The following is a 27,996-nucleotide window of genomic DNA, read 5'->3' as shown; positions in this document are numbered from 1 at the left end:
ATTCTTAAAGCGATCTACAAAACTATGTAGTTTGTCTCTTGCTATCTCTCTGAGCTTTTCCTCTACTACCGTTCCCTTTGGTCAGTTCATTCTAACATGTTGTTCTCTTGCTGTCTCTGAAACATTCCTCATATAAGGGCTGCCACAAATACTCGTACACACAATCGCTGTGTGACGTGTCAGTTTCTGATCTTATATCGAGCATTAAAACATTGCTTTTTCTCTCCATGATTACACAGAAAAGCTACAATCATTTTACCAAACAATCTGGTGAAATAACCAGTTTCCAAACCTTAAGACTATTGAGGAATGCATGACCTAGTATTTCGACTCCTGCAAGTATCAATCCTTCATATAGTTATACACAAGTACACAGCAATATATAGCAATATTCCTTGCCATATTATTTAAATGGAAAGAAATTGAGATAAGTTAAATGTTTATCAATAAAGGAAGAGTTATGTAGATTACAGGGTAGTCCTAAAATGAATTAATCTTCAATATCTACAAGTATCAGCATGGAAGAATGTCCAGGATATGTTAATCTATGCATACTGAGATATTTTCAAATATTGAGTAAACCTAAATTTAAATCAAGATAGGTGCTTGAATCTGAATCTACACATCTATAATTGTTTTGCATAAGAACAGATCTGGATTGATTCACAGATACTGCATTGTTCACCATGGTAAACCCTATAAGGATAAGAGAGAGAAAAGGTGGGCAGACAAAGTCTCATGGCTTTAAGTGCTTACATTTATTCATTTTTTCTCATTGAGTTTATTGGTACATTTTATACAGGTATACAGTACAGTTACACTCATTAATGGGATCTTGTACCTTTACATGACAGGTCTTGGTTCTCATTTTTCCCCTTGTCCCTGCCCTCCCTTCACCCCCTCCTATCCTCCCCATTTGCAAACACTTTATTTCCATTTTTTCTTGTTCTCATATTCTTTTCTTTTCCCTTATTACCTTTCCCCTGCCCTTCCCACTTTCCCTACACCTTTAGTCCTTTTCTTCCTGTTTCACATTGTCCATTATCTCATTAGGATCTTATGTACTATTATAGTTTCTTCACACCAGAGAAACTATTTGGTATTTACACATGTGTGACTTATTTGTTTAGGAGTATATCCCTGATATGTATCCATTTTTCTATGAATGAATCTAATTTTTTATTCTTTATGGCTGTGTAGCATTCCATTTTATAGAAAAACCACATCTTCTTTATCCAGTCTCCAAATGATGGGCAAATGGGCTGTTTCCAAGTTTTAGCTATTACAAACTCTGCCTCTATAAACATAGGTATGCATATATCACTGAGATATGATTCTTTTAATTCTTTTGAAAAGATACACAGCAGAGGGATGGCTCGGTCAAATGGAACCTCTAGTCCCAGCTCTCTGAGGTATCTTCATATTGATTTCCATAGTGGTTGCACCAGTCTGCACTCCCACCAACAATGGAGAAGGGTTCCTTTCTCCCCACAACCCCGCCAACATTTGTTATTGGTTGATTTCTTGATAGCAGCCATTCTTCGTGGGGTGAGGTGGAATCTCAGTGTTGTTTTCATCTGCATCTCTCTAATGACCAGTGATGTAGAACATTTTTTTATATATTTACTTGCTGCTTTTACTTCTTTGTCTGAGAAATGTATGTTCATTTCAGATGTCCATTTTTGTTTTTATTTTTGTTTGTTTCTGTTTTTTGTTTTGATACCGGGGATCGAACTCAGGACCTTGTGCTTAGGCATGCGCTGGAACCACTGAGCTAAATCCCTGGCCCACCGATGTCCATTTTTGAACTGGGTCTTTTTACCTGAGGGGGGCTGATTGTTTTGAGTTCTTTAAATATTCTAGATATGAGCCCTTTGTCTGAGGAGCAGATGGTAAAAATTTTTTCCCACATCATAGGTTGTCTTTTAGTTCTGTTGAAGGCTTCTTTTGCAGTGCAGATGCTTTTTAATAAGATGAGATCCCAGTTGTTGATTCTTTCTGCTAGTTCCCATGCTACTGAGGATTTGTTCATGAAGTCTTTTCCTATGCCATTTTCTTCAAGAGTTCTGCCTAAATTATCTTCCAGCAAGTTTAGTGTTCCTTTCTCAATATACAGATCTTTAATCCACTTGGATTTTACTTTAGTGCATGGTGAAAGATAGAGTCTAGTTTTAATCTTTGGCAGGTCGAAATCCAGTTTTTCAAACACCATTTATTAAAGAGACTATCTTGACTCCAGTGAGGATGGTCGGCTTCTTTGTCAAAGATGAGGTAGCTGAGTACATCTGGAGTTGTTTTTGTGTTTACATTTATATTTAAAAACCTTTAAAATTAGAATGAACTCTTTATTTTTAAAATATTATATATGAAAGAAAAGGAACGCAGGAATATTGAAGAAGAATGGCTATTTTTGAATTTAATCATGATTAACAAGAAAAATGGTTCTTGAACTATGAAAAACCTCTGGAAAACCTGATGTTATTCTCCATTATGAACATTTCTTAAAATAGGAGAGCAGTGGACATATAAATGCAAGTATAATTCTTAGCCTTTTTAAATGTAATATTTAAAAGAATTTTAGAAAACTAAAAAAACAAATTTGGTCTGATTTTTAAGATACTGAAATAACTGTAATGCGAGGAGGGAGGTGCTTTTAGAGAAAGTAAATTTTGACTACATAATTTAAAAGTCAGTCTGATGGCAAAAATAAAAGAAAATCATCTCAAACCCAATGCAAATGTGAGGGCCCTTCACAATCACATGAGTGAGCTTAGAAGTCCATCCTCTGGCTTCCTGGAGCCCCAAGAGGATGGTGGTCCTGACTGACAGTTAATGGCAAGTTCCCAAAAAACTAAACCAGAACCCCTCAGCCAAGCCACTCCCAGGTTAAAATGTGGGGCAATATATGTGTATTGTTCTAAATTGGTAAGGTTTCCATAACACAAAGTACCTTAAACACAATGGAGTAATGACCAAAAAGAAACAAATATGAGAAAAGAAGGAAAAATGGAAACAAAACTTTCGTAAATAGGGAGGGGTGAAGGAGTGGAAGTAGTGGAAGGGGAATGGGAGAAACAAATAAAGCACAGGTATAAATTCCCAAAGATAAATGCGATCACAATGTACACCTAAAGCATTCCAACAAAGTTAATTTTTAAAATGTGGCCTATGAACATAAGGTACAGCCACAGTTCTTTTTTTGGGGGTGGGCACTGGAAATTGAACTTGGGTCCTTGTGCTTGCAAAGCAGGCGCTGAACCACTGAGCTAAATCCCTGGTCCTAGCCACAGTTCTTATCCAAGTATGAATGCAACCGAGACACACTGTAGGATACTAAAAAAGTCAAGAAAATTATACTAACTTTGAAACATAAGATTTATAAAAGAGCTAATGAACTACATAATCCAGACAAGCAAGAACTGCCCAGCCCAAATACAATGATTTTCCCAATATTTTCAATCTGCTGTTTATTGAATCCATGTATATGGTCACAGTTATAATGGAAGATAAACTGTACACTTATATTTTGAATTCTCCAATTCTGAATAAAGAGTAAGGGGCACAATGAATCTACACAGATTGAATTCTAAGATAATAATAAATAGTAATATCAAATTAAACTACTAGAAACAACAGACAAAGAAAAAAAATTTTAAAGAGGAAAAGAAAACTACCTTTCAAGGTCAACAGTTGGACTGAGGTGCATCAACCTAAGCAAAAGCAATAAAAATGAAAAACATTTATGACACAGAAATTGAATTCCAAATGTTAAGTCAATACTATGTATGTGTGTACATTTACATGTGCATACATGTATGTATTAAAATATTAAACTAAAAATATCTGAACAAATTCTTCATGAAGAGACTACAGCAAAAGAAACTCTAATACATGCTTTTTAGGCATAAGGGACATTGTAGATGAAAGATGAAGAAAAGAACAAAAAGGTTGTACTTTATTGCTACACACTAATACTACCATGTTCATTAGAGACACCAATGGAAGTGATCTCCTCAAAGTTCAGCCATCCTGGCACTCAGAGACCTTTGCAATCATGGCCTTCCGGTCTAGGCCACTGCTTGGGCTAGAGGAAGACCTTGGCACCATCTATGTGGCACTGCATTTTCAAGCATGATGAATGCAAGAGCTGTAAGGTAATGGAGGCTTCCACCCAGATTTCAAAGAAAGGCATAAGAGGCCACACAAAATGTCCCAAGAGGGTGTTGTATGAAGGCACAGTAGAGACCCCAAGCACTGGAGATGCCAAGCATGTGGTCTGTGTGATAAAGCCGCAGGCAATGCATGCAGCCAGTCTGAGAGAGCCCATGTGGACTGCAACTAGCAGAGCCATACAGTTGGACTGTTCAATCCCTATGGAGATCATATCCGGACAGAATCTATCCTGGGTGCTGGAGATGAAGCAACAGGGTTTAATTTTTGTCCTGCTGAGCTTCAGTTTTTCTTTAGTCCATTCCCTTCCTACTACCCTACTCCTTCCTTTTAGAATAGGAATGTTTACTTTATGTCATAGTGTGTTAGAAATATTTAACATTGATTTTGAATTTTAGATGGGCTCACAGCTAAGTGTTTGCCGTAAGTCTCAGAGAAGACTTTGAACTTGAAGTTCTCAGTACTGCTGGAACTACTGAGACTTTGGTTACACTTAGATGGACTCTCATTTTGTTTAATGGCCTCTCATTTTGCATGATGAGATGTATATGAGCCTTTTGTTGGCTATGGTGGAATGTTATTATTTAGATAAAAAAAAAGTCTCCCAAAAGTCTCAGGTGAGGTTTTGGGAAGATTATTGGATCATATCTGTCAGCAGATTATCCAATCTATTACTTAATGGCTGAACACACTGATAGGACATAAGACCTGGTTAATGTTGGTCACTGGAGGTGTGACACAGAGGGGAGAATTTTGTTTCAGGCTTCTCCTTGCTCTACTTCCTTGTTGTCACATGTTGAGCAGATTTCCTCAGCCATGCTCTTATGCTTGCAGCCAGCCAGTTATGCATGGACTGAACAGAGAAATCATGAGCCAAACTAAAGCTCTCTTCAAGACGTGAGTGTCAAGTATTTCATCCTAGAGTTGAGAAATTACCTAATATACTACTCCAAGTGATCTGCACATTTTATTCCATCCTTATCAAGGTACTAATGACAGTCAAAAAAGAATCTTAAAATTCATACATAACTACAAAATAACCTGAACAACCAAAGCACTCTTGAGCTATAAGACCAAAGGTAAACAAATTAATTATTGGATAAAATCCCCAAGGGATAGGCAAGAAGAAGTCTCCAGGGGTTACATGAATTGTGAGACTGTACTAAATTGAATGCTGAGGAAAATAGTTGCCTTGTGTTAAGTCGGAGACTTAAAAATATATAAACAATGTCCCTCATGTGATGCTATAATTTTGTTTAAAAATGCAAATATTTATAACTTTTATAAAGGCAATGCCTCATGATATTAAATATAAAAGGATTCATCTGCCATCATCGTGCAAGTCATTTATTAAACTTTTTTCCATAACTATGCTAACATTATCAACATTACACTTACTGACCAGGCAGGATGCCCTAATGAAAAATAAACAGGTCTGAGTTTTGCATTATAGGTTTCAAAAAAACAGGCATATATAAATCCAGCTGCGTGAATGTAGGCAAGCTAGTTGACTTCTGTATGCCTTCATTTCTTATTTGTGGAGTGACTAAGATGATTAAAAATAATATTTTAAAGCATTTTGAATAACAGTTTCATGTACCAAGTACTAAATACAGCAGCTAGTATTGCTTCCTAAAATTATGTACAATAGAAAGGAGCCAAGGATTTAGCTCAGTGGTGATGCGCGTATCTCAGAAGTGCAAGCTCCTGAATTTGATCCCTGGTACTGGAAAAAAATGTCTTTACAACAGAACAAAGAATTCAAAAATCATAAATTCAAATCCAAAATGGGTTCAGAGAGAGATATTTCAGCCATAATTTGAAAGATGGATAGGATATTACTATTCATTCAAAACATTTTTGCACAATTGAGTAAACAAGCATTTGATACAGTAAATATATTTGGATCAAAGGAGGGACCAAGAAAAGAAGAGAGGCAAGAGTCCGTACCTTTCCTCTTTTGATTTCACAAAGTCTTTATTATCAAATGAAGAATGAGAACAAAGCAAAGTAAAAAGTTACGGAAAGCTTCAATGTAGTGTACTATTAATTCCTTAACACCGCTAAGAAAAATATTACTTCCCAGTCAAAACACGGGATCTCTTTCACGTCCCTATCCAAAGCAAAACAATGCCATAAAAAATATTCAAAGGCTTCTTTCCAAAAGCTTCAATGCAATAATAAGTATGAAAGTTTGTTTAAATATTCTTGAGTTTACTAGATAAATTATTTTAAAAACTCTTAAAAGCCTCCTAGGTCCTTAAAATGTAAGCCAAGTAGATCCTAGCCCATAGTAAAATTAGTATTTGAATGTACTTTTACACATATTTCTTTCATAGAATTCTTCCAAAAGAAATAGGCCAGTGGTCTAATAAAACACTCCTGCCATATGGAAGAAAATCCTGTAAAGAACACTAAAACTAAAATGTTAAACCACAGCAGAAATGTTCACTAAATAATGTTTGGTGGTCTACCTCCTTCAGCTACTCCTCAATTCCTATATCTGACAGTTTTCCCTCCACACATACAGACATGCTGAGTTGCATTTAAGATTTTTAATTTCAGTACAAAAATCCTTCGGAATTACATATGCAGTAGAGAAATATGAATGCTAAAACAGGAATCGGGAAACTTGGACCCTGGCCACACTCTGCCGTGAGTTAGATCAAAACTATCTAGGTCTGCTTTTTCATCTGTAAACTAAGGAATCTCTACTGGCCAACCTGTAAAGTCCCTTTCAATTTGACACCAGGCACTGTGTTCCTTTCAAAAGGTAAATTAGCACCATCTAGCGGACTCTTAATATTCATTCACTAACTATAGAATAGTAAAAAATACTTCTACCAGAAAAATGTCTATAGCTTTGTTTTCCTTTGCTTTTTTTTCAGCCAATGATTCATACATAACACTTGAAAGAAATAATTAACCCAGGAATATTTTGTCTATGAGCCATGACACAGTAATCAAGCTGCACTGAAAATGGTGTCTCAGTATCTTTCACATTTATAATAGTGACATTTTCCTAGAAAGCAATATATCCTGGGAAATAAAGCAGCACAAAAGGATTATCAGTATTTCTCCAGTTCTGTGGTAAAATTAATTATTACTATATTTTATTCAGTTGAATTTTTCTAAGATAAAATGCATAAAGCATTTTTTGCCATACAACATGGAAGTTTTCAAAATTATTTTTTTCTCAAAATGTTTCTAATAAAGTCAATATAATCCAATGTGAAAAATTGGAGAAATGAAGAAAACTAGCTTAAAAATTATTTATTTTTTATTTGCTTTGGGTATTCTTTAAAAATAAAACTAATTTAAAATTTTAAGATATCTTGCCTGAAATCTCAGCTACTAAGGAAGCTGAGGTAGGAGGACCTCAAATTCAAGGCCAGCTTGGGCAATTTAGTTATACTGTGTCAAAAAAACAAAATCTATTCAAGAATTGCTTCTCCATATTACGTGCAGAAAATGAAAGTTTAACTAATTTTTCTTTAAGTTAATTTATGGGAAACTTCAGGTACATAAACCATTAAATACGATAATGTTTAACTTACCCAAATTAAATTTAAGGTTATGATAATCCACCCAAATTAAACTGTTACAAAAATTCAAATTTAAGTTAATTAAAACTGTAAGAAAATTTTTTGTCTAACGTAAATCCATCTTTAAATCCTCATACTAAAGTGAGCTTGAAGTTAAACCCTTTAATCTGTGCAAAATATGAGTGAATAACTATAGACTATATCAAAATATTCTCTAATAAAAATTCGCTTCCAAACAAAACACAATAATAAAATGCAGTAGTAAAATGTAAACAGTAACCTGTATAGCATAATTTGTCTGAAAATATTATATATTATTTATTTTCTTAATTGATTAGAAAATAATCTGTACCTCAATATGTAGGTATCTTAGTTTCTATTTTGAGTTAATTTTTAATTAATGTTTCAATTATGACTACTAATAATAAACATCATCTTTGCATTGCCAAAACATGTGTTTACTAAAGACAGTAAAAACAAGCTATTAACTTTATAACTTTTAATTTATAGAATTAAAATTTAAACTATTAGTTATATTAAAGTCTATTATTTGAAATTAACCATAAATATTTCATAGCCTCTATATCTACAATCACATAATTTATCTTTTACTTAATTCTAATTTCAATAAGTTGCCTTCAACTGATTGACAATTATTTTCATTCACTATTAAAAATCAATGAAATAAAAATGTTTTATTTTTCTAATGAAAAGACTAGTGTTAACAGTTCCTATTTAACGCAATGACTATAGGTTAGTAAAAATTAGGAACAAGTTAAATTTAAAATAACATATAAAATGGTCTAGTATTGCTTCCAACTTTATTTCAACTCCTTTAGAATTATTTCACCTTGGAATAGGATCATATTAACTTCTAAACACAAATCTATCTTGTGTCCCTTCATGAAAGTTCTTAGCATCAATATATCACTGAAAGACAAAATCTATACTTTTCACTGAGTTCAAATGGAACCTTTAAACAGTTTCCAAAGATGAAAAGCAGACTCCAACTGGTCTTCAAAAATCTGTCTTATACATACTCTTCTCACAGTGAATAAATAGTGTTTTCATTATACCCAACAGCCAGCAAAGAAGCGTTTTACCTTGTTTCTTCTGCAGAGATACCTCAGGAATATCAGTTAATATTATAGAAGTTTTCACATAAATCTTATAGATATTCTATCCCAGGAAATCCAGTACTTACACAAATTCCCATATAGCACTACTGGCAATGCAGATGGAAATTCATGATTTTTTTTTTTTTTAATATACAGTCACTTTGGTTTTTGCTCCAAGTTGGCTTTAGTGTGTGCCAATATAAGAAAGTACAGTAGCCACTCATTTGCCAGCATCCCAAGAACAAAATTTTAGTTTCATATGTATCTTACAGTAGAATTTTGAAAGAGAAAAAAATTGTATCAAAAATATCAGTATTTACATTTGGGACAAATTATGGCTGGCCCCAAAGCACAGGAACATAAGCAAATGAACACATTAAAAAATATTTTTAAAATTATATTTTCTAAATGGTGTCTTTTGTAACGATTGAAAAACAAAAGCTTGCTTTGGGAAAACAAATACAGTGTTATGGTTTGGATCTGAAATATCCTGTCAAAGTACATATACCTCAGGCTTGTTTTCCCGACAGAGGCGTTCAGAGGTGAGGCTCTTTGAAAGATGGCTTGGTTTAATGGGGGCCCTAACCTTACCATTGAATGTATCTTTTGTTGAGCTCATTATCCGGTGGACTTACTGACAAATGGTAAAAACATTAAGACTTGGGACTAGTTAGAAGCGTGCCCTAGCAGGGTACATATGCTCCCTAGCCTCTTTTTCCACCTTGGTCATCCTCTTTGCTTCCCGGCTGCCATGAGGTGAGCAGCTTTCCCCCACCAGACCCTTTCACCATGATGTTTCCAGGTCCTAAACCAAAAGGTCAAACAACCACGTACTGAAGCCTCTGAAACTAAGCCATCAATGGAAAGGTGACTAACACAGACCCTTTCCCAGTATTAAAAGACAAGGGGCAGATCAGAGGTGCTATCTGAATTTAACTCTTTCCATATTTCCTCTAGAAATTAATAAAGAGCAATACAAAGAAAAATGCCCACACCTTGCAGTAAAAATAGGATGTAAAGAAATTACAATTTGAACTTTTCTAAGTGGGATAAAAGTATCCCAGACGAAAATATTCTAGCATGCCATTTATATTTGTAGTATAAAATCTACATTTACAATAGCATACATGTAGTTTACAATCTACATTTGTGCAGAGGGAATGCAGTGGAAAATGAATGGATGAAAAGCAAAGAGTCCTCAGTAACACAAAAATCTTATCATCAACAAAATTTCCCTCTAGAAATAAAGAACACCATTTTGAGTGGAATGACAGAATTGAGACCAAAGATATAAATGTAATTAATACAAATGGCCACGGCCTATATGAATGGAAAAACTTTAAAATTTGGATCAAAAATAAAACTCAAAGCTATGTTGTATAAATGTAAGGAACTAAAAATTATTCAATAAAGTTAATAAAAAGATGGTTAAGTAAGCAAATGCAAAAGAATCATAACAGGAAATTTAAAATTAAATTTAAAAGCAACTAGATACAAATATGGCAACTTGTAATGTTTACAGTTACAATTAACCATAAAAGTTACATTTATCTATGAAACATTACAGCAACTTTCATAAAGCAGAAAACCAAGGATATGAAAAAACTGACTAATAACACAAATTTAAAATATACAGCTCAATTCCTGCAGTCCAAGATAGATCAAGCAGACAGAAAATCTAAAACAAATGGTCACTAAGGTAGATCTTATAGACAAATAAATAAACTCTAAATCTCAGTAAGAAAACAAACCTGCCTCATTTGGAATTCACATAAAACATTCATGAAATTTCACCTAGATGGGGTAACAAGAAAGCCACAATAAGACCCAAAAACAATATCATGCAAAAAAATAGAAAATAACAAGAAAATAACATAGCAAAATTTTAACTATTCGGTTAAAAGACAATCCAAAATTGCAGAATGAATGAAAATATCTACATATAAAAAGTATAGACTAATTTAGCATTGCTTGGAGAAAAATTTATGGATTTAAGCTTATTTAAGTAAGCACCTAAGTAAGGAACTGAATATATTTATATAAGTATTTAAGTATTTATAGGTTTAAGACAACAAGATTAAAAAAGATTTTACAATACTTGAATTAAATATTACACCGGAAATATAAACACAATAAGAAGAAAAGGAGAAGAAACTGGTACTACTAAGGACTAGTGATGAATGAGCAAAATGGCACCATACATATGAAAGGAATCATTCACTATCACCTGAAATTGCAGACATTGTTTGTCCCAACCATACAAATTGGAGATTAACCTAAAGATAATATCAGATTAAGTATCAAATGATTTAAGTATCAGGATGTCTACGAATAAGACACCAAGTGCTATAGAATAACTGCTGTATTCATACAACAGACTCTCACACAGCCGTGGGGAAACAGTGTCATAAAATCCATGGTAAGTGTGGAGGGGAAAGCAAAATAGAGGACAGTAATCACAATAAGCTACATTTTGTGAAAGAAAAGCTTACCATATGTACAAGAGGTGATCTAAAATATATGTTTAAATTTTAAGAAGAAATATTACAGTAAAAGATATACTGCCACAGCTACTTCTCAGAATAACACCCTTTGCTTGAAGGACACCTTTCCCACCATTCTTGCCAGTTTCCGAACCAGTTCTGGGAGTCCTCTTTCATGAGTGTCCTTACATGTGATGAATGCTGCTGCCGGGGGCCATCCAGGGAGAAGGCAGGCTCGTAAAAACCATTACTGTGTGCTTCATCCACCGCATTCGCCAGCTCTGGTACTGGGGGACTCTGCTCTCGCTCTTCCCCCAGATCAAAATCGCCAGAAAAGATAAGAGTTCTGAATCTATTCAGCGCTCCAAGGCAGCTGTGACAGCACAACTGAAGTCACGACTGAGGACTTCTAGGATGGCTTCGGAAAGTGGCAAGAATGATGCAGTGAGTGTGCTGGAAGCAAAGGGAAGTATTTCGAGGAAGGTCAATGGCAAGGAGTCTTTTCCTGTAAATTAAAAACAGTTAAACATAAATTGAAATTTTGACCATGCACATATTGTGATACACACCATCTACACATATATAGTAATATGTCGGCTCAGGGACACTTCTACTCTTCACTATTTGGTTTGCAAACAGAAACGTTAGGCAAAATTTTGCTTCCCCTTGCCAACTCCGCATTGCATCAGATGATGAACACAACTGCAGCCATCCTTCCCAGAATTGTGGAACAAATTAAATGCGTGAACCAATTAAGTTCATGAACCGAGGTATCGCTGTCGGTCATACATACAAATATATACATGTAAAAGGGTAAATATTTGCAATGTTAAATATACAAAAACATTAATATATAAAGGAATGGAAGAACAGATTTAAAAGGATGTGCATAGACACACAATCCTGAGTATGTCTTTTTAAATCTTAGTTTTTCACTTTGAAATCAAATATCTTTTCCTTTACTAAGTGGATTTTGCAGTATATGATTACATTCACCACGGGGAGGTGGTACATGTACATAACACATCTTAATTCTCAAAAAATGTATTATTTAATGAAATGGGAAAAATGATCTAATTTTTTCATATTAAATTCATAACCTAAATTTAGAAAATGCTACTTTAATCATAACTCCTTGGAGGACATTATTCACGGACAAAAAAAGGAATATAAAGAAATCTTAAAATAAACTTAGGAAGTTTTACTGTTCGTAGCAAGATTGGCACTTATATTTTGAAGCTATTTTATAGATAAAACGCAAGTGTTTAGAAATCGTGGTATCCAACTGGGATTTCACATCCACTTGTGGAGCCCAGGTCTCCACTAGAAAATTGTTCCTACAGAAAAAGAAGAGGAGGGAACATATTAACCTATGGTGCTAGTTATACCTGCTCATTTGCCAGAGATGGATCACAATCCTTTTCAATACTTTAATAACAATCTCACTTTTCTAATCTAGATGATACAAGATTAAATAAATTTAACATAAAATTTGCACATTAGCAAAGATGGCTTATTCTTTAAAAAAGAGCAAATGAAACAAAATACAATCATTTGAAATACATATTTAAATATTAAAATTCCATTGTTCTTACCAATTCGAGTAATTTTATTATGTGAAAGCTCAAGATTTTGGATATTAGTGCAGCCATCGAAACCATGAAGAGAAGTCAGTTGATTTTTATTAAGAAGAACCACACAGAGATTTTCCAAATCTTCACAATTGATACTCTCAATATGGTTTTCCTAAAGAAAAGAACAAATATAATAAATTTTATTTCAATGACTTATTAATGACATATTTAAAACTTGCAAAGAAGAGGAAGTATGAGATATGATCACCAAATGAATATATGAATCTCTAATTTCTACAATAAGCTTGCAAAGTGTTATACTACGTATACTAAAATGTTAGGTAACCTAATAAACCATTAACTAAATTTAAATGTATTTACTAATATATTTTGAAAACAAAAAATACAGAAGTCAACATACCAAAATATACAAAACAACCTAAATGAACAAGAGTACTTATTGTGTCATTCTTGCTTCTCCTGTTTTTGGATGGCAGCAACTATTGTAGTTAATCAAGTCCTATATCACCATGAAACGCAGGGGTGCAGTGGGAAATAACTTTGCATTTTATTTTGTAGATCTCTTGAGTTCAGAGAACTGTACCCAAGAACTCCACACAAAGAGCTTGATCTCTCTCTGGATCTGACTTAGATGAGAGGCCTCTGCTTGTAGGATGCATCTGATGTCAAATATTGATGTGACATTGGAAACTCTGCGACATGAATGGGTTTTGCAAGTGGTAAAAATGTGAATCCATCGGTAGCCGGAAGGTAGATTGTAACACATTGTTATTTTGTTAGTCCAAATAAGCTTCACAATATTAGCACATCCTCCCACATGAACTCACAACTTAGCCAATAAACCATTGGCCCACATATTGCAAGCAAGATACTCGATAAACAATATAGCATATTGGAGTTTTTCCTTTTGGAATACTCACAGGATCTGAACACTCTGGAAAGGGCCCAAAATAACTAGGAGAGATTCCAACCTGCAGACACAACTGTCAAGGCAGAGACATACAACAGAGAGGATTCCAGACCTTCTCAAACTACCTTCCATTTGACTGTGGTTACATAAGAGACTCAGTCAACAAAGCATGAAGCAGAAGTAATGCCCCAATGAGCCACATGAATTATAAGCAAATGAGATGTTGGTTGTTTAAACATACCAGGTAATGTAGTTATTTGTTAGCAAAAGTAACAAATATCTGCTAAAAGAGATAGGTCATCCCAGGTCTTGCCATCTAATCATCTATTCTTTGTTTTCCTAAACCAAGGCCTTAAGTCTCTCTTTGAATCCTTACTTACAAGTTATTTGATAACTCTAACCTCAAAGCTATTCTGAATTGTAAACTTTTATATTTTGTTGTAGGTTAAATAGTAGTAACAGAGGACATACCTGTGCATCGATGCATTTAAGGTTTTTGCATTTACTCAAACTGTGCAAAGAAGTTAATCCACAGCGTCTAAGAGATAGAAACTGAAGATTCACACACTCGGCCAATGTGGACAGACTACAACCGGGCAAATCTTGAAATGTAACAGTTGTAACCTTGAGAATTTAAGAAAATTGGGATGAGAAACATCAAAAGAACAATATAAGATACACTAGGCATGTGAAACTGTTTTGAAAAATTCATCTAAGAAAATAATATTATAGTTCAGAACTGCATTTATTTTTTCATTCTTTTAATTCTTTTTTTTTAAATTGAGTTTACTGGTACATTTTAGGTATACAGTTTTATTAACCACTCAGTTTAAGTTAGGCTATCTGGTCTCTTTCTCCACATGGAAAGACAAAATAACCCAATCATTTATGATAAACAGAACTTCAAAGTTACATTTTGGTTTCTGTGACCTTGGCATCCTTCTCAGAATCACACCACATAAATATTCATGATCTGATATGACAGTGTCTTAGATATCCTGGGTAGGAGGAGTAGGTGGACCATATGTTCATGAAGATATAAAGAAGGAATTTAGTCTGCTCCTAGTTTTAAGTAGCAAAAATAATAAATGATATATTTTAAAACTCCAAGTAAAATAAGAGTTTTTGCTCTAATAATTATCTTAGGAATGTCTCACATATAATTTTTAACAATTTGGCAGGCAAATTATTTTTAATAATTTTTTTTTCAGAAAGCAAACATTCATCCATTTGTGTGGCAATTACTTCTAGATGTTGCCCAGTTAGTCTGTGTGTATAGAATTTACATAAATTCTATAATTGGAAAACTGGATCTGTAATAGAAGATGAAAGCATTATTTAGATCTGAACACTTAAAAATGAATTTCAGCTATACAGTAACAAAATGCTATTCAATATCATAATCAATATAACCCTGCCTTAATAACATGCTGCTTTTAATCCAATATACAGACATAGTTATATTCTAGTTATTTATTATGTGGCAATTTCTGTACTTTCATTTTATTACATTACATGAATAATAACTGCTACAGTATTCATGTTAGGAGCATCTACTTTTGAATATCAGCTTCTTGGTATCTCTTCCTTTACAATTAAAATAAATTTTTAAAATCCTTGTGGTATAGCAAGGTATTTTCTAACCCATTCTAGATGTTTCTAAGCATGTAAAAATAAAATTTTATACTATTTATTGATACATGCATGACAATAATTACACACATATATTTTGATTCATGCTCCAAAAATTAAGGTTAATACAGCAGTGGTAATTATACGTGTCCAATCACTATATGGTCAGCTTAGAAAATGACAACTGAAGCATGCTAAATATTGGCATTTTTGAAAAATAAATGAATGAACCACCCTAATCTGTGGAAAATCTTAAATACATTCATAGCATTCATAGTTCCTTTCCTTTTAAAGGATAACAAAATCCTGGAAAAATTTTCATATTTAGGCTCCCATGACCTAAAAATTGGATGTTGCAATATGAAACCTATGGATCGTTCATTATCTTTTAATAAAAGACCATGAATGAATTTTCCATTTAATCATCCAAATTTTTCCAAACCTTTGACAACTCATTAATTAAATGACCTAAATTGCTATATAATTTTTAGAGATTTTAGAGATTTCTAAAAGGAAAGCAAAAACTGTTTATCACTTTTCCAGAATACACTATTTGTTCAATACCCCATGACAGTGGGATAGGACAACAATGGGAAGCTAAGAGATTAGAAAATCAAAATAAGGAAGTAAGTCAGAGGTCAGTGGCAATGATGAATAAAGACATTATAAGAAGCCTTTTCTTATTTGTTAGTTTTACTAAAGAGAATCATGAACTGTCTGGAAGCAAAACATGGTATCTTATAACACTTCATTTATATGACAAATTCATGGTTTTTTTTATCTATATAATGTACATTTGTTGCTTCAGGGGAAAATTAAAAGTTTGAATTCATTACTTTGAGTCATAGTGACAGGATTATAGGAACTGTGGGACATTGCTATCCAAAATAGTTAATGGTAATCTGTCAATCAAGAGAATTATTTATTTTTGTACCAGCGATTGAACTCCAGACCTTGATCTTTTGAGGCAAGTGGCTGAGCCACTAAACTAAATCCCCGGCCCCTGAGAACTATTTAATCAAAATTAACATTGCAACAGATCCTTGGGTGATCTATATTCACTTTAGTTAGCCATTTCTTGCTAAGAGAACTAAAAGCAAGAGCCAGGTGTGGTGGTACAAACCTGTAATCTTAGCACTTGGGAGGCTGAGGCAGGAAGATCACTACTAGCTTGAGGCCAAACCTGGGCTACATAGTGAGTTCAAAGCCAAATGGAACTAAAGAATAAGATCTGTCTCAAAAATAAATAAATGAATAAATAAAAGAAAAAGGGAATTAATCTTCACTCTATGTAAATTAACAAGAGTTCCAAGAAAGAACAGAGAGTGGGAAAGAGAAACAAAATAACAATGAGAAGAGGCTTACACATTTCAACTTGCTTAAATCTTCTCAGTGTACAAAATGAAAACTAGACCAAAAGGGAAGAGTACTACCGTTTATCTAACTTTGATTACACTTTTGAAACAAGAATTTGTTAATCATAAAACTTTTCACTCATGACTACCTCTAATAAATATCCATGGAGGAACTTATTATGTGAAATAATTGCTGAAACAACATCTTAGAGAAAGAACAGAATAAAAAGAAATGCTTTACAGCTAAAAGAATTGATTACAGGAAGCATAGTCCAAGGAAAAAATACAGGAAGAGCAAATGGAGAATGTTGCTTTTTTATGTTGCCAGGGATTGAACCCAGGGCCTTTGCATGGAGCTACATCCCGAGAGCTGCTATATTATTATTATTATTAATTATTATTATCCAGGGATTGAACCCAGGGCCTTTGCATGGAGCTACATCCCGAGAGCTGCTATATTATTATTATTATTATTATTATTATTATTATTATTATTAATCATTAGACAAGGTCTTTCTACATTGACCAGGCAGCATTCAAACTTGTGATTCTCCTCTCTCAGCATCCCAAAGTGCTGGGCCTGTGCCTAGTGAAGATTCTTTGTGTAGTTTTACAGAACTGATGTATTTGGCAAAGATATGGCCTAGGAAATAGAAAACCCTTTGACATCTATATTCTAATTTTTGTGTTTTAGATTGACAGGTCTTTCCTGTCCCAAATGTCTCTCTGAAACCTCACTACTGCATTATCTTCTCATAGGATATCCTGAAATCCTAGGTATAGCAATTATGAAGGGATAGTTTAGTATTTGTCTGCATATCCATTTAAGTTCCACAAAGGCAAAGACTAGATTTCTGTTTTTGGCCCTTTAGCCTTCAGTAAATACTGTTCAATCACAGTGGACAAAATAATAGTGGTGAGTAAGTGAATAAAATAATGCCTATTAATTTGAATATTTATTTTTCTGGGCATTTAGCTATATCAAGAAGCTAAATGAAAGTTATTAAATACATTTGACTTTCATGACTTAGATACATATATATTTTATTAATAAAGCATGTCTAATATTGAACAATTTAATGTATTTTTTTTCCTGTTTTTCAACACATTTGTTAGTTTCTATGTCTCAATGTCAGTTGAAACTACAGAAAACTGGTAGCATTTAACTAAAACTACTTCAGACATATATGAGCCACATTAATATAGTTCATGAGTAAGTAATTATAATTCTTGATAGGAATTCTAGGTGTTCTGCCATGTAAGTTCTTCTGACGCAGCAGTAGTCACAAATAAATTGGCTTCATTTTGAAAGAAGCCGCTAGGTGGTGTAGTGGCCTGGACTGAAAGCAAAATCTAACCCTAATTTCCCAGGTGCTTCCCGTCCTACAGGCTTAATAATGACCACAAAGCCCTTAAATATAGGCTTCAACATTATTTCTCACAGCTCTTTTTAGTGCTTAGGGAGACAATGCACTGAATAATTTTTAAAATATATCCCCTCCCAATATGGCAATAATTCATCAGTAACTTCATCAATTAAGGGATCAAATTCTTCTATAAAAATATCTCCTCCATTAAAATTTGAAATTATTGTATTAATATATGGAAAAAAGTACTATAAAATTAGAAATACCTGCCACAAATTGTTCCAAGGGCCACAACGAAGGATTTCTAATGTATTCAAAGGGGGCATAGTACTGACTGGACATTTTGGGGTTCTCTTTCTTTTAACAATTTTATTTTGTTGATTTTGCATAGAAATTTCAAGCCAAGGTTTAAATGAATTTATCCAAGCTAGTCTCTTTTCCTCGACAGAAGATGAAAGTGCTGACTCTGGTATAGAACAGGTTGTACTACTTTCACATCTAGACCTATTTTCATGACATTCTTCAGGAATTTCTTTAGGATCATAGTTAAGAGAGTTTACTTTAGTAACCAAGGAACTCCTTGCATTATAGCCACCCAAGTCTTCACAAGGAGCAGGTCTACCAATATCCACATCCTGTTTGTTAATTTTGCTTTCTATATTTACGACGGCATCAGTGGAATTAAAAATCTCAATGTCACTATTTAGAGTATTTTCTTTTGAGATTTCTTCAGTTTCTTTGAATTTTACTATTTTTTCTTGTAGTACAGTTTCAGAAATTTCTAATTTTATTGGTAGTAGCTTTTGTTTGTTTGAGATAACTGAAGTCTTGTTACCCTCATTCAATGATCCATTCTTTTCTGACATCTCATTTTCTACATTTTGTACTTTCTGCTGATTATTATTGATTTCTTTCTGTGCTTCATTTTTTACCTCATTAATTCCTTGATTATGATCTAATTTTATTTGAATTTCTTGTCTCACAATTTCACTCATAGCATGTTCCGTATCTTCCTCTTTCTGTGTTTGAGACTTTATTTCTTGTTCATTCACATTTTCTTTTAGATCTGAATTTTCCAATTTAGTTATTTTGTTGATGTTTTCATTTCTTATTTCTTGCTTAACTGATTTTTCAGAACATTGACTATTGTCTAGGCTTTCACTTTTTTCTTCTATTTTTAATTCTGCTAAAACTGTTTGGTTTGATTTTAACTGTATTTGTACTGATTCCTTCAATACAGGCTGTTTATCTATATATTGTCTCTTATTTGATTCCTCAACTATACCAAGGGAAACATCTTCCTGCTTCTTTAAGTTTTCATCCACTAATATTTTCACTGTATCATTCTTATGTTTTGATGTATCTCCAAGAGTGAAATGTTTGGCATTATATTCTCCCTTCTTTAATGCACTACTCATTATTAGCTGTGGTCTTGTATGTTCTCTTAATTTTAACTTTTCCTTATTTAGTAGTTCCTCTCTTTCTTGTCTCAAGATACTCTTTTTTTCTTCATATTCTCTTTCTCTCCTTTTCCTTTCCTCTTCCTTTTTCTTTTTTATCTCCTCTGCTATCTTTTGTTCTTCCTCTAATCTTTTTTGTTTTTCTTCTACCTTCTGTCGTATTTTTGCTTCTTTTTCTTTCCATTTTTGTGCCTTCCTTTTCTTAGTTTCTATTCGTTCTCTTATGATTGGGGCATATTTTTGGTAGGTTACAAATGCCTTGTATTTAGCTTGAATTTTTATAGCTGCATTATGACGAAGATTTAGCAAACGTATTTCTTCTTTTTCCTGTAGGTCTTTAAATCTTGTTCTTTCTTCTTCCATTTGTAAATGCAAATTTTTAATGAATTCCTAAAATAAAATAAGTGGTAGTCAGTACAAGCAAAATGTGTAATGTTATTACAATTTCATTTTACAGATTAAAAATATTAAAACTGAAATGATAAAGAAATTACTACAAAATTCACCCAGAAGAACTAGTCACTTATTTTAAAGGGGACCACTTTTAAAAATATTTGTAAGAGTAGATCACAACCACATTGTTAAATTGCAACTCTAATACTATTAGCGGTATACTAAGGCATACACATGTAGATAGATGCTAACAATATTTCAATATTAAAAGCAAATAAAATATCTAAGAAAGCAAGGAATATTTTCTGCTTTATTACCTACTGTATTATAAACATTAAGAGAATACCTGACACATGATAGAAAATTAGTAAATATATGCAGGTGAAAGTATAAAGTAAAACTTAAAGGTTCGAAAGAATGTAAGGCATGCCAAGTTTACAATCAGCAATATACAAAGGAGTCACGTCTTTAAACTGTTGTATATATGCATATATGTAGTAATAAAACTGGATTATATGCCCAAACTAATAATTCCATTTTGAAAGAAAAATAAAACTATTCTCAACTCTTCAAAGATAGAGGAATCCTAAGTATTTAAAAAAATGTTTACATCTATGTTAACATATATTCCAGGAAATGAAAGATGAGTCCCAAAATCAGGGAAAACTCATGATTCACAAACCACTGAGAAGTGAAGAAAACAGAAACACTGAATTTCTGTTCCGCTGTGTTCTCCCTTCGGTCATTTTGCTGCTGTTGTGAGTTCTAAGTCTTACTTTTGATCCTTTTTAGGTAACGTGTCTTCATTCTCTGAATGCTAATTTTTTTCTTCCCTGTATCTTAAATTTCAATAGTTGTACTGTTAAATTCCCAGTAATAATTTTATTTTCATATATCTTACTTGGAGATCATTGATAACCTTTGAATTTGCAGGTCCATTTTTCAAAACAATGTGAACTCTTTTTAAACACAGTCTCCTTATGCACTGCTTTATTTCCATACTCTCCTTCCTCTTATCAAGGTTACTATCTACAAATTTTGTGGGTTTTTTCCATATATATCACATATTTAATTGTGTCCTTTTCTCCTTTTCCTATTTTTTCCTCTCTGTACATGTATTTGGATATTTCCTATTGAACACTGTTTTGTTACTCTACTGTTCACATTTTCTATTTCCAATGTACTGCCAAACTGAAGTAGAACTAAAGAACAAATTTTATCCATTAATTTTTAATATTTATACTGAATTTTTAAACTTTAAAACATATACATATTTCATTATAGGTTTTAATTCTTTTTCCATATCACCCATTTGCTTGCTTATTCTATTACTGGAATCATAGTTAGAGGTCTTTTAATGGTTCTACAAAATCTAGCATTTGGATTCTATTTGGATTACACACAAATGGATTATTATTCTCTTTTTCTTTCTTGTCACTTATATAAAAGTGTCTCTTACCTTCCCTAACACATTTTTAAGTTTAAATGCATAAAAAAGACTAAGACTATTTCCTAAGAAAACTTTTCTAAAAAACTAAGGAAAGATAATATTATATAGTTGTATAACAGGATTACCAGAGGTTGAATCTACTTTATATTTGTGTTGTTTAAAATAATTTTATATAAAAACTATAGAGTGAAAAACTAAAACTAATATATCATCAGAGCCATTTTAAATTAAAAGAGGTTATTTAACAGAATTGTGTTCAAGAAACACACATAATGGAAAGTACAAAATAGCATCTTTCCTTAAACTTTAAAAGAAATTTTATAATTATAATTTTTAATTAAAATTAAAATTTCATAACTTACTGAACTAATTTTCATTTTTCAGGATAGTCTATTTCAAGGAGAATTTCTGATGATTAATTTTTACTGCTTCAATAAGTTCTCCATCTGTTAGGTTATATTATTTCAAAATGCCTATTGTAAGCATAGTAATTTTATTTTGAATGGAGAAAGACTAATGTATTTAATTAAACACAAATAGATACCTCATGCTGTTTAAATTTCTCTTTCCACATTTCCTCTTCTTTGTGGAGCTCATCATTCATCATTTCTTCTTCTTGCTGAACATAACATAATTAAAATATCGTAAATATATGAAATTATACTAAAATATCAAAGAATATTGTACATGTTATATATAATTTTCACAAAATGTATTTGTAAACAAGAATTAAATGCAACAATCCACCCAATAGTCTTTTGTTATTACTTTCAGGACTAAAACTTTAAACACAAATCTGGTATCAAACTGAAGTGCCACAGAGGAGCTCATTTGCACAGGCACCAATACAATGGTGATTGTGACCATCCCACCCTGCGAACAAGAGAAAGAAGGCCTCTCTGAGGCTCCTAGATGAAAACTGAAGCCCCCTGGAAAAGTTAAGAAAATCTGCCATACAGACACACCACCCAACCATAGCTGGTAAGTCAGGGGGACCAGCACCTCACATCGGAACCAGGTCTAACTTCAGGGGAAAGACAGCTGGACCTGCAGTAGAACCTTGCAGAGGTCAACCCAGCAGGAGGACAGAGATCTCAAAATGGGCCTTTCAGCCAAAAATCAGCCTGAACTGAGACTTCTAAGCTTAGACCTGCACACTCCTGCCCACGCTACCTATTGTGTCAACAGAAGCATACCTTGAAGGAGGCCCTCTATTTCTATTTGAGTTTTTTTTTTATTTTCAAAGTAATATTTTTCACTTGTCTTTAATCATTTAAAAATATTTTATCTATCTTTTTCTTTTTCAATTTTGTTTTCCTTTTTTAATCTTTTTCTTGTCTTCTTTTCCCTCTCCCCACCTCTCTCTCTCTCCTAGATCTCACTCTACATCTTTTGTTCTTGTTTCTATCCCAATTCAAATTTATTTTGTTTCTTTTCCCTTCTCTTTTTCCTTCTCTCAATTGCCATTAGCTTTAAGAGAAAGTGACTATAGTCTCCAGCCTCCTTATTGCTGTTAGTTTGTTCTGTTCTTGAGAGTATTTTTTTTCTGTCTTCTCTTCTCTTCAATAGCTCCCTAGAGTTTCTGTGATCTTCCTGTGACCTCTGACCTCATTTCTAATCTTTCTCTATCCTATCTATTTATTCCACCCTTCCCAACTCCTTCTAAATTCCCATCCTTAAGAGTAAAGTTGCTATATTGAAGACTTTATTCACTATAAACATATTTTGGGATTGTCCTCGATTTTGATTTCATTCACATGGTTAAAGATGATAGATTAATAACTACCACAAACTGTCATTTTCTAAGCTGTGCTTGATGCTATTGTACTGCTGATTGTATCACTTGGACTAAGGCGTTGTAATTGATCTAATTAGTTGTCCTCCCTGGTATAATGAAAATGAGTTTGACTCAGAGACATTAGAGACTCAAAACCTAAAGACTAGCTATCTATATCTGGAAGATCGAAGTATTAACTCAGGAATTAAACCAAGGACATTACTAAAGACAAAAATAGAAATGAGAAGGCATTTAAACAAGACATAACAGGCTTCCACCCAACCAAATGTAAGCTCTAGGGGAAGTGAGGTGGAAAAGTCTGACAGTCAACCATGTGGACACCCTGAACCAATAACACAGGAAGTAAAAACAACAACAACAATAAAACAGATAAATGAGTCTCTAGAAAAATTCAAAACAGAAGCAATTTCTCAGATAATCATAGAGATGGTAAGAAGAAAGAAAGACATGATTAGAGACTCTAGAACAGAAACGGATAAAAAAATAGATGAGCTCATGACCATGACGGTCACCATCAATGCCCAACATTGGAAAGAAATGGAATCCATGAAACAGATTCAAACAGACATCCAGGACATTAAAAACGCTAAAGAAAACATTTGCAGCAGGATGAACTGATGTGAAGATAGAATTTCAGATATAGAAGATAGGATTGTGGTCAGTGACCAAGAAAAAAGAAATCTCTTAAAAACAGTAAGGGGCCATAAAAAATCAATCCAACAACTCTTAGATGATGCAAAGAAGAATAATGTAAGACTGAAAGGAATCCATGAAGTAGCAAGAAAAAGTACAAATGACATTAAAAAACTGTTCACAGAATTAATGACAGAATATTTCCCAAATAGAACAAAAGAATTTGACATAAGGATAAGTGAGACATGTAGGACTCCAAATAGCCATGATTAAAAAAAAAAAACTACACCTAGACATATAATAATCAAGATCCCAGAAATGCAATAGAAGAACAAAATGCTACAAGCAGTTAGAGAAAAGAAACAAAGGAAATCTCATGAGAATCAAAGCAGACTTTTTAACACAAACCCTCAAGTCAAGGAGAGCCTGAGTGAGGTATTCCAAGTCCTAAAAGAAAACAACCTCCAACCTAGACTGATGTATCCTACAGAAGTATCTTTCAAAATTGATGGGGAAATAAGATACTTCCATGACAAAGAACACATGAGAAATTTCATGAACTCAAACCAGCACTCCACTTCTAAACAATATCCTGGAAAAAGAAAATTAAGACCATAACTCCATAAGGACCAACAGAGCAAATATACAAGGCAAGGCAAGAAATTAAAGAGAGAGAAGGAAAAATAAAAAAATAAAAGAAGCAACATCATGAAAATAACATGACAATGAAAAGTCAACATGTAACAGTTACAACCATTAATGTTAATGGCCTCAATTCACCAATCAAATGAAACAGACTGGCAGAATAGATTAAAAAGCAAAATCCAACAGTATGCTATATACAAGAAACCCACTTAATCCACACAGAAATTCATAGACTGAGAGTAAAAGGATGGAAAATCATTCTCCATGTGACAGGAGTCTCGAAAAAAGTGTGGGTAGCTATCTTATTTGCAGACAGAATAGATTTCAAACCAAATCTAATTAAGTGAGAGAAGAAGGCCACTACATCCTTATAAAGGGAACAATACAAGAGGAAGAAATGACAACCATAAATATATATGCACCAAATATTAATGCCCCCAACTATACCAAAGAAATATTAATGGATATGAAAAAGGAAATGAGCACTAACACAATTGTAGTGGGGGACCTCAATACTTCACTGACACAAATAGACAGATCAACTAGGCCAAAAATCAACAACAAAATAAGAGAACTGAACCAAGTCTTAGAACAAACAGACTTAATACATGTCTATGGAGTGTTCTGCCCCACAAAATCGGAATATATATTATTTTCAGCTACACACGGGTCATTCTCCAAAATAGTCCACACACTACCTTATAGAACATGCTTAAGTGAATTCAAAGGAATTGAAGTTATCCCCTGTATATCATCAGATGATACTGCAATTAAATTGGAGATCAATATCCTAAGAAATTGCAAGAACTTCACAAACACATGGAAATTAAATAACACCCGGCTGAACGACCACTGGATCACAGAGGATATTAAAGAAGAAATTAGACAGTTTCTACAATTAAATGATAACGCCAATACAACATACAGGAATATATGGGACACAATGAAAGCAGTTCTACAAGAGAAATTCATAGCAACAAATGCCCATACTAGGAAAATACAGTGGGCTCAAATAAACAACCCAGTGCTTAACCTTTAGCTCCTAGAAAAAGAAGAGCAAGACAAACTGAAAGCTCATACAATTACATTCAGTGAAATTGAAAATGTAATTTAAACATTACCAACAAAGAACAGAGCAGGCCCTGATGGCTTCGCTGCTGAATTCTACAAGACATGTAGAGAAAAACTATCGCCACTACTCTTTAAACATTTAAGTGAAATTGAAAGGGAAGCAATACTTTCAAATTCATTCCTGGACGCAAGTGTTACCTTGCTTCCAAAACTAGGGAAAGACACAACCAAAAGACAACTACAGGCCAATCTCCCTAATGAACATAGACACAAAAATTCTCAATAAGATATTGGCAAACAGAATACAGAACATCACCAAGAAGATTATACACCCTGAACAAGTCGGATTTATCCCAGGGATGCAAGGATGGTTCAACATACATAAATCATTAAATATAATATACTATGTCAACAAAATGAAGGAGAAAAACCATACGATCATCTCCATAGATGCAGAAAAAGCATTTGACAAAATTCAACACACATTCATGATAAAAACCTTAAAGAAAATTGGAATAGATAGTCTTTATTTCAAGGTGATAAAGGCTATCTATGAAAAACCAATAGCCAATGTCATTCTAAATGATAAAAAATTAAAAACATTCATGCTAAAATCAGGAACAAAACAAGGATGTCCACTGTCACCACTCCTGTACAATATAGTACTAGAAACATTATCCACAGCAATTAGAAAAGAGAAAGAAATAAAAGAAATATAGGAAAGAAAGAAGTAAACTGTTACTATTTGCTGATAATATAATACTCTAGCATAAAATAAGCAAAACACTCTGCCAAAAGACTGCTGACTTGACTGACAGATTCAGTAGAGTAGCTGGATACAAAGTCAACACTCAAAAATCAGTAGCCTTCTTATACACAAATAACAGACACTAAGAAGTTAGGGAAGCAATTCCTTTTATAATAACAACCAAAAAAATGAAATATCTAGGAATCAATCTAATGAAAGGGACAAAAGACCTCTACACTGAAAATTATAACACTCTGAAACAAGAGAAAGAAGAGGATATAAAAAGATAGAAAGACACCCGCTGCTCCTGGAAGCAATCAACACTGTGAAAATGACCATACTTCCAAAACTGATATACAGATTTGATGCAATCCCAATTGAAATCTCAACAGCATATTTCACATAATTTGAGAAAATAATTCAAAAATTCATTTGGAATCTGAAGAGTCCTAGAATAGCAAAAGCTATTCTAGGCAACAAAGATATGTCAGGGGGTATCAAAATAACCAACTTGAAACTATACTACCAAGCCACTGTGATAAAAACAGCATGGTACTGGCAAACAAAGACAATGATGATTAATGGAATAGATTAAAAGATGCAGAAACAACACCAGATATATTCAGCTACTCATCCTTGACAAAGGAGCCAACCATTCTCAGTGGAGGAAAGATAGCCTCTGTAATAAATGGTATTGGAAAAAAACTGGCTTTCAACTTGCCAAAGACTAAAACTAGATCCCTATCTTTCACCATGTACCAAACTAAAATCCGAGTGGATTAAAGATCTAAATATCAAGACAGAAACACTAACCTTACTGGAAAGTAAGTTAGGTAGAACTCTCGAAGACACTGGCATAAGAGAAGACTTTATGAACAAATCCTCACTCAGCAGCATGAGAACTTGCCCAAAGAATCAACAACTGGGATCTCACTGTATTAAGAAGTTTTTGCAGTGCAAGAGAAATCACCAATAGAGCTGAGAGACAAGCTACAATGTGGGAAAAAAATTTTTACCAGATACTTCTCAGACAAAGGACTACTATCAGACCCCTCAAATACAAAGATCTGATTCAAAAATGGACATCTGGAGTGAACAGACATTTCTCAAAGAAGTAAAAGTAGCAAATAAAAATATGAAAAAAAATGTTCAACATCACTGGTCATTAGAAAGATGCACATGAAAACAACACTGAGATTCCACCTCATCCCAGAAAAAATGGCTGCTATCAAGAAATCAATAACAAATGATGCTGGCAGGGCTGTGGGAAGAAATGAACTCTTCTCCACTGTCAGTGGAAGTGCAGGCTGGTGCAACTACTGTTGAAATTAATATGGAGATACCTCAAAGAACCAGGACTAGAGGTTCTATTTGACCCAGCCATCCCTCTGCTGAGTATCTTTCCAAAAGAATTAAAAGAATCATATCACAATGACATATGCTCACAATATTATCAGCCAAAACAGTTCCTAATAGCTAAAACTTGGAAACAACCCAACTTCTTCTTCAAGGTGAGGCAATGAGGGGCTGGAGAGAACTGTTTAGTTTTGGTTTTAGAACAACTACTTACCAAATCTGCTGTTTTTCACATGAGGGAATTGCCTCTCCTAGAAAATGTGACAT

General features: G+C 33.4%; 1 protein-coding gene across 1 annotated transcript in view; it reads right to left on the bottom strand.

The window, feature by feature from the left end:
- The window catches only part of Lrriq1 (leucine rich repeats and IQ motif containing 1), a 189,352-nt gene extending 161,356 nt beyond the window's left edge, over positions 1-27,996 (bottom strand). Inside the window, exons 1-4 of the mRNA XM_019205450.2 lie at positions 27,944-27,996; positions 18,442-20,011; positions 14,293-14,445; positions 12,912-13,062 (exon numbers count right to left, since the gene is read on the bottom strand). Coding sequence (XP_019060995.1) covers positions 12,912-13,062; positions 14,293-14,445; positions 18,442-20,011; positions 27,944-27,996 — 1,927 coding nt within the window. The remainder of the gene's footprint in view (positions 1-12,911; positions 13,063-14,292; positions 14,446-18,441; positions 20,012-27,943) is intronic.

The sequence above is a fragment of the Fukomys damarensis genome, unplaced genomic scaffold (genome assembly GCF_012274545.1).
Source record: "Fukomys damarensis isolate Sample0158 unplaced genomic scaffold, DMR_v1.0_HiC HiC_scaffold_15, whole genome shotgun sequence".
Taxonomy (NCBI): Eukaryota; Metazoa; Chordata; class Mammalia; order Rodentia; family Bathyergidae; genus Fukomys; species Fukomys damarensis.
This window is presented reverse-complemented; position numbering and strand designations above follow the sequence as displayed.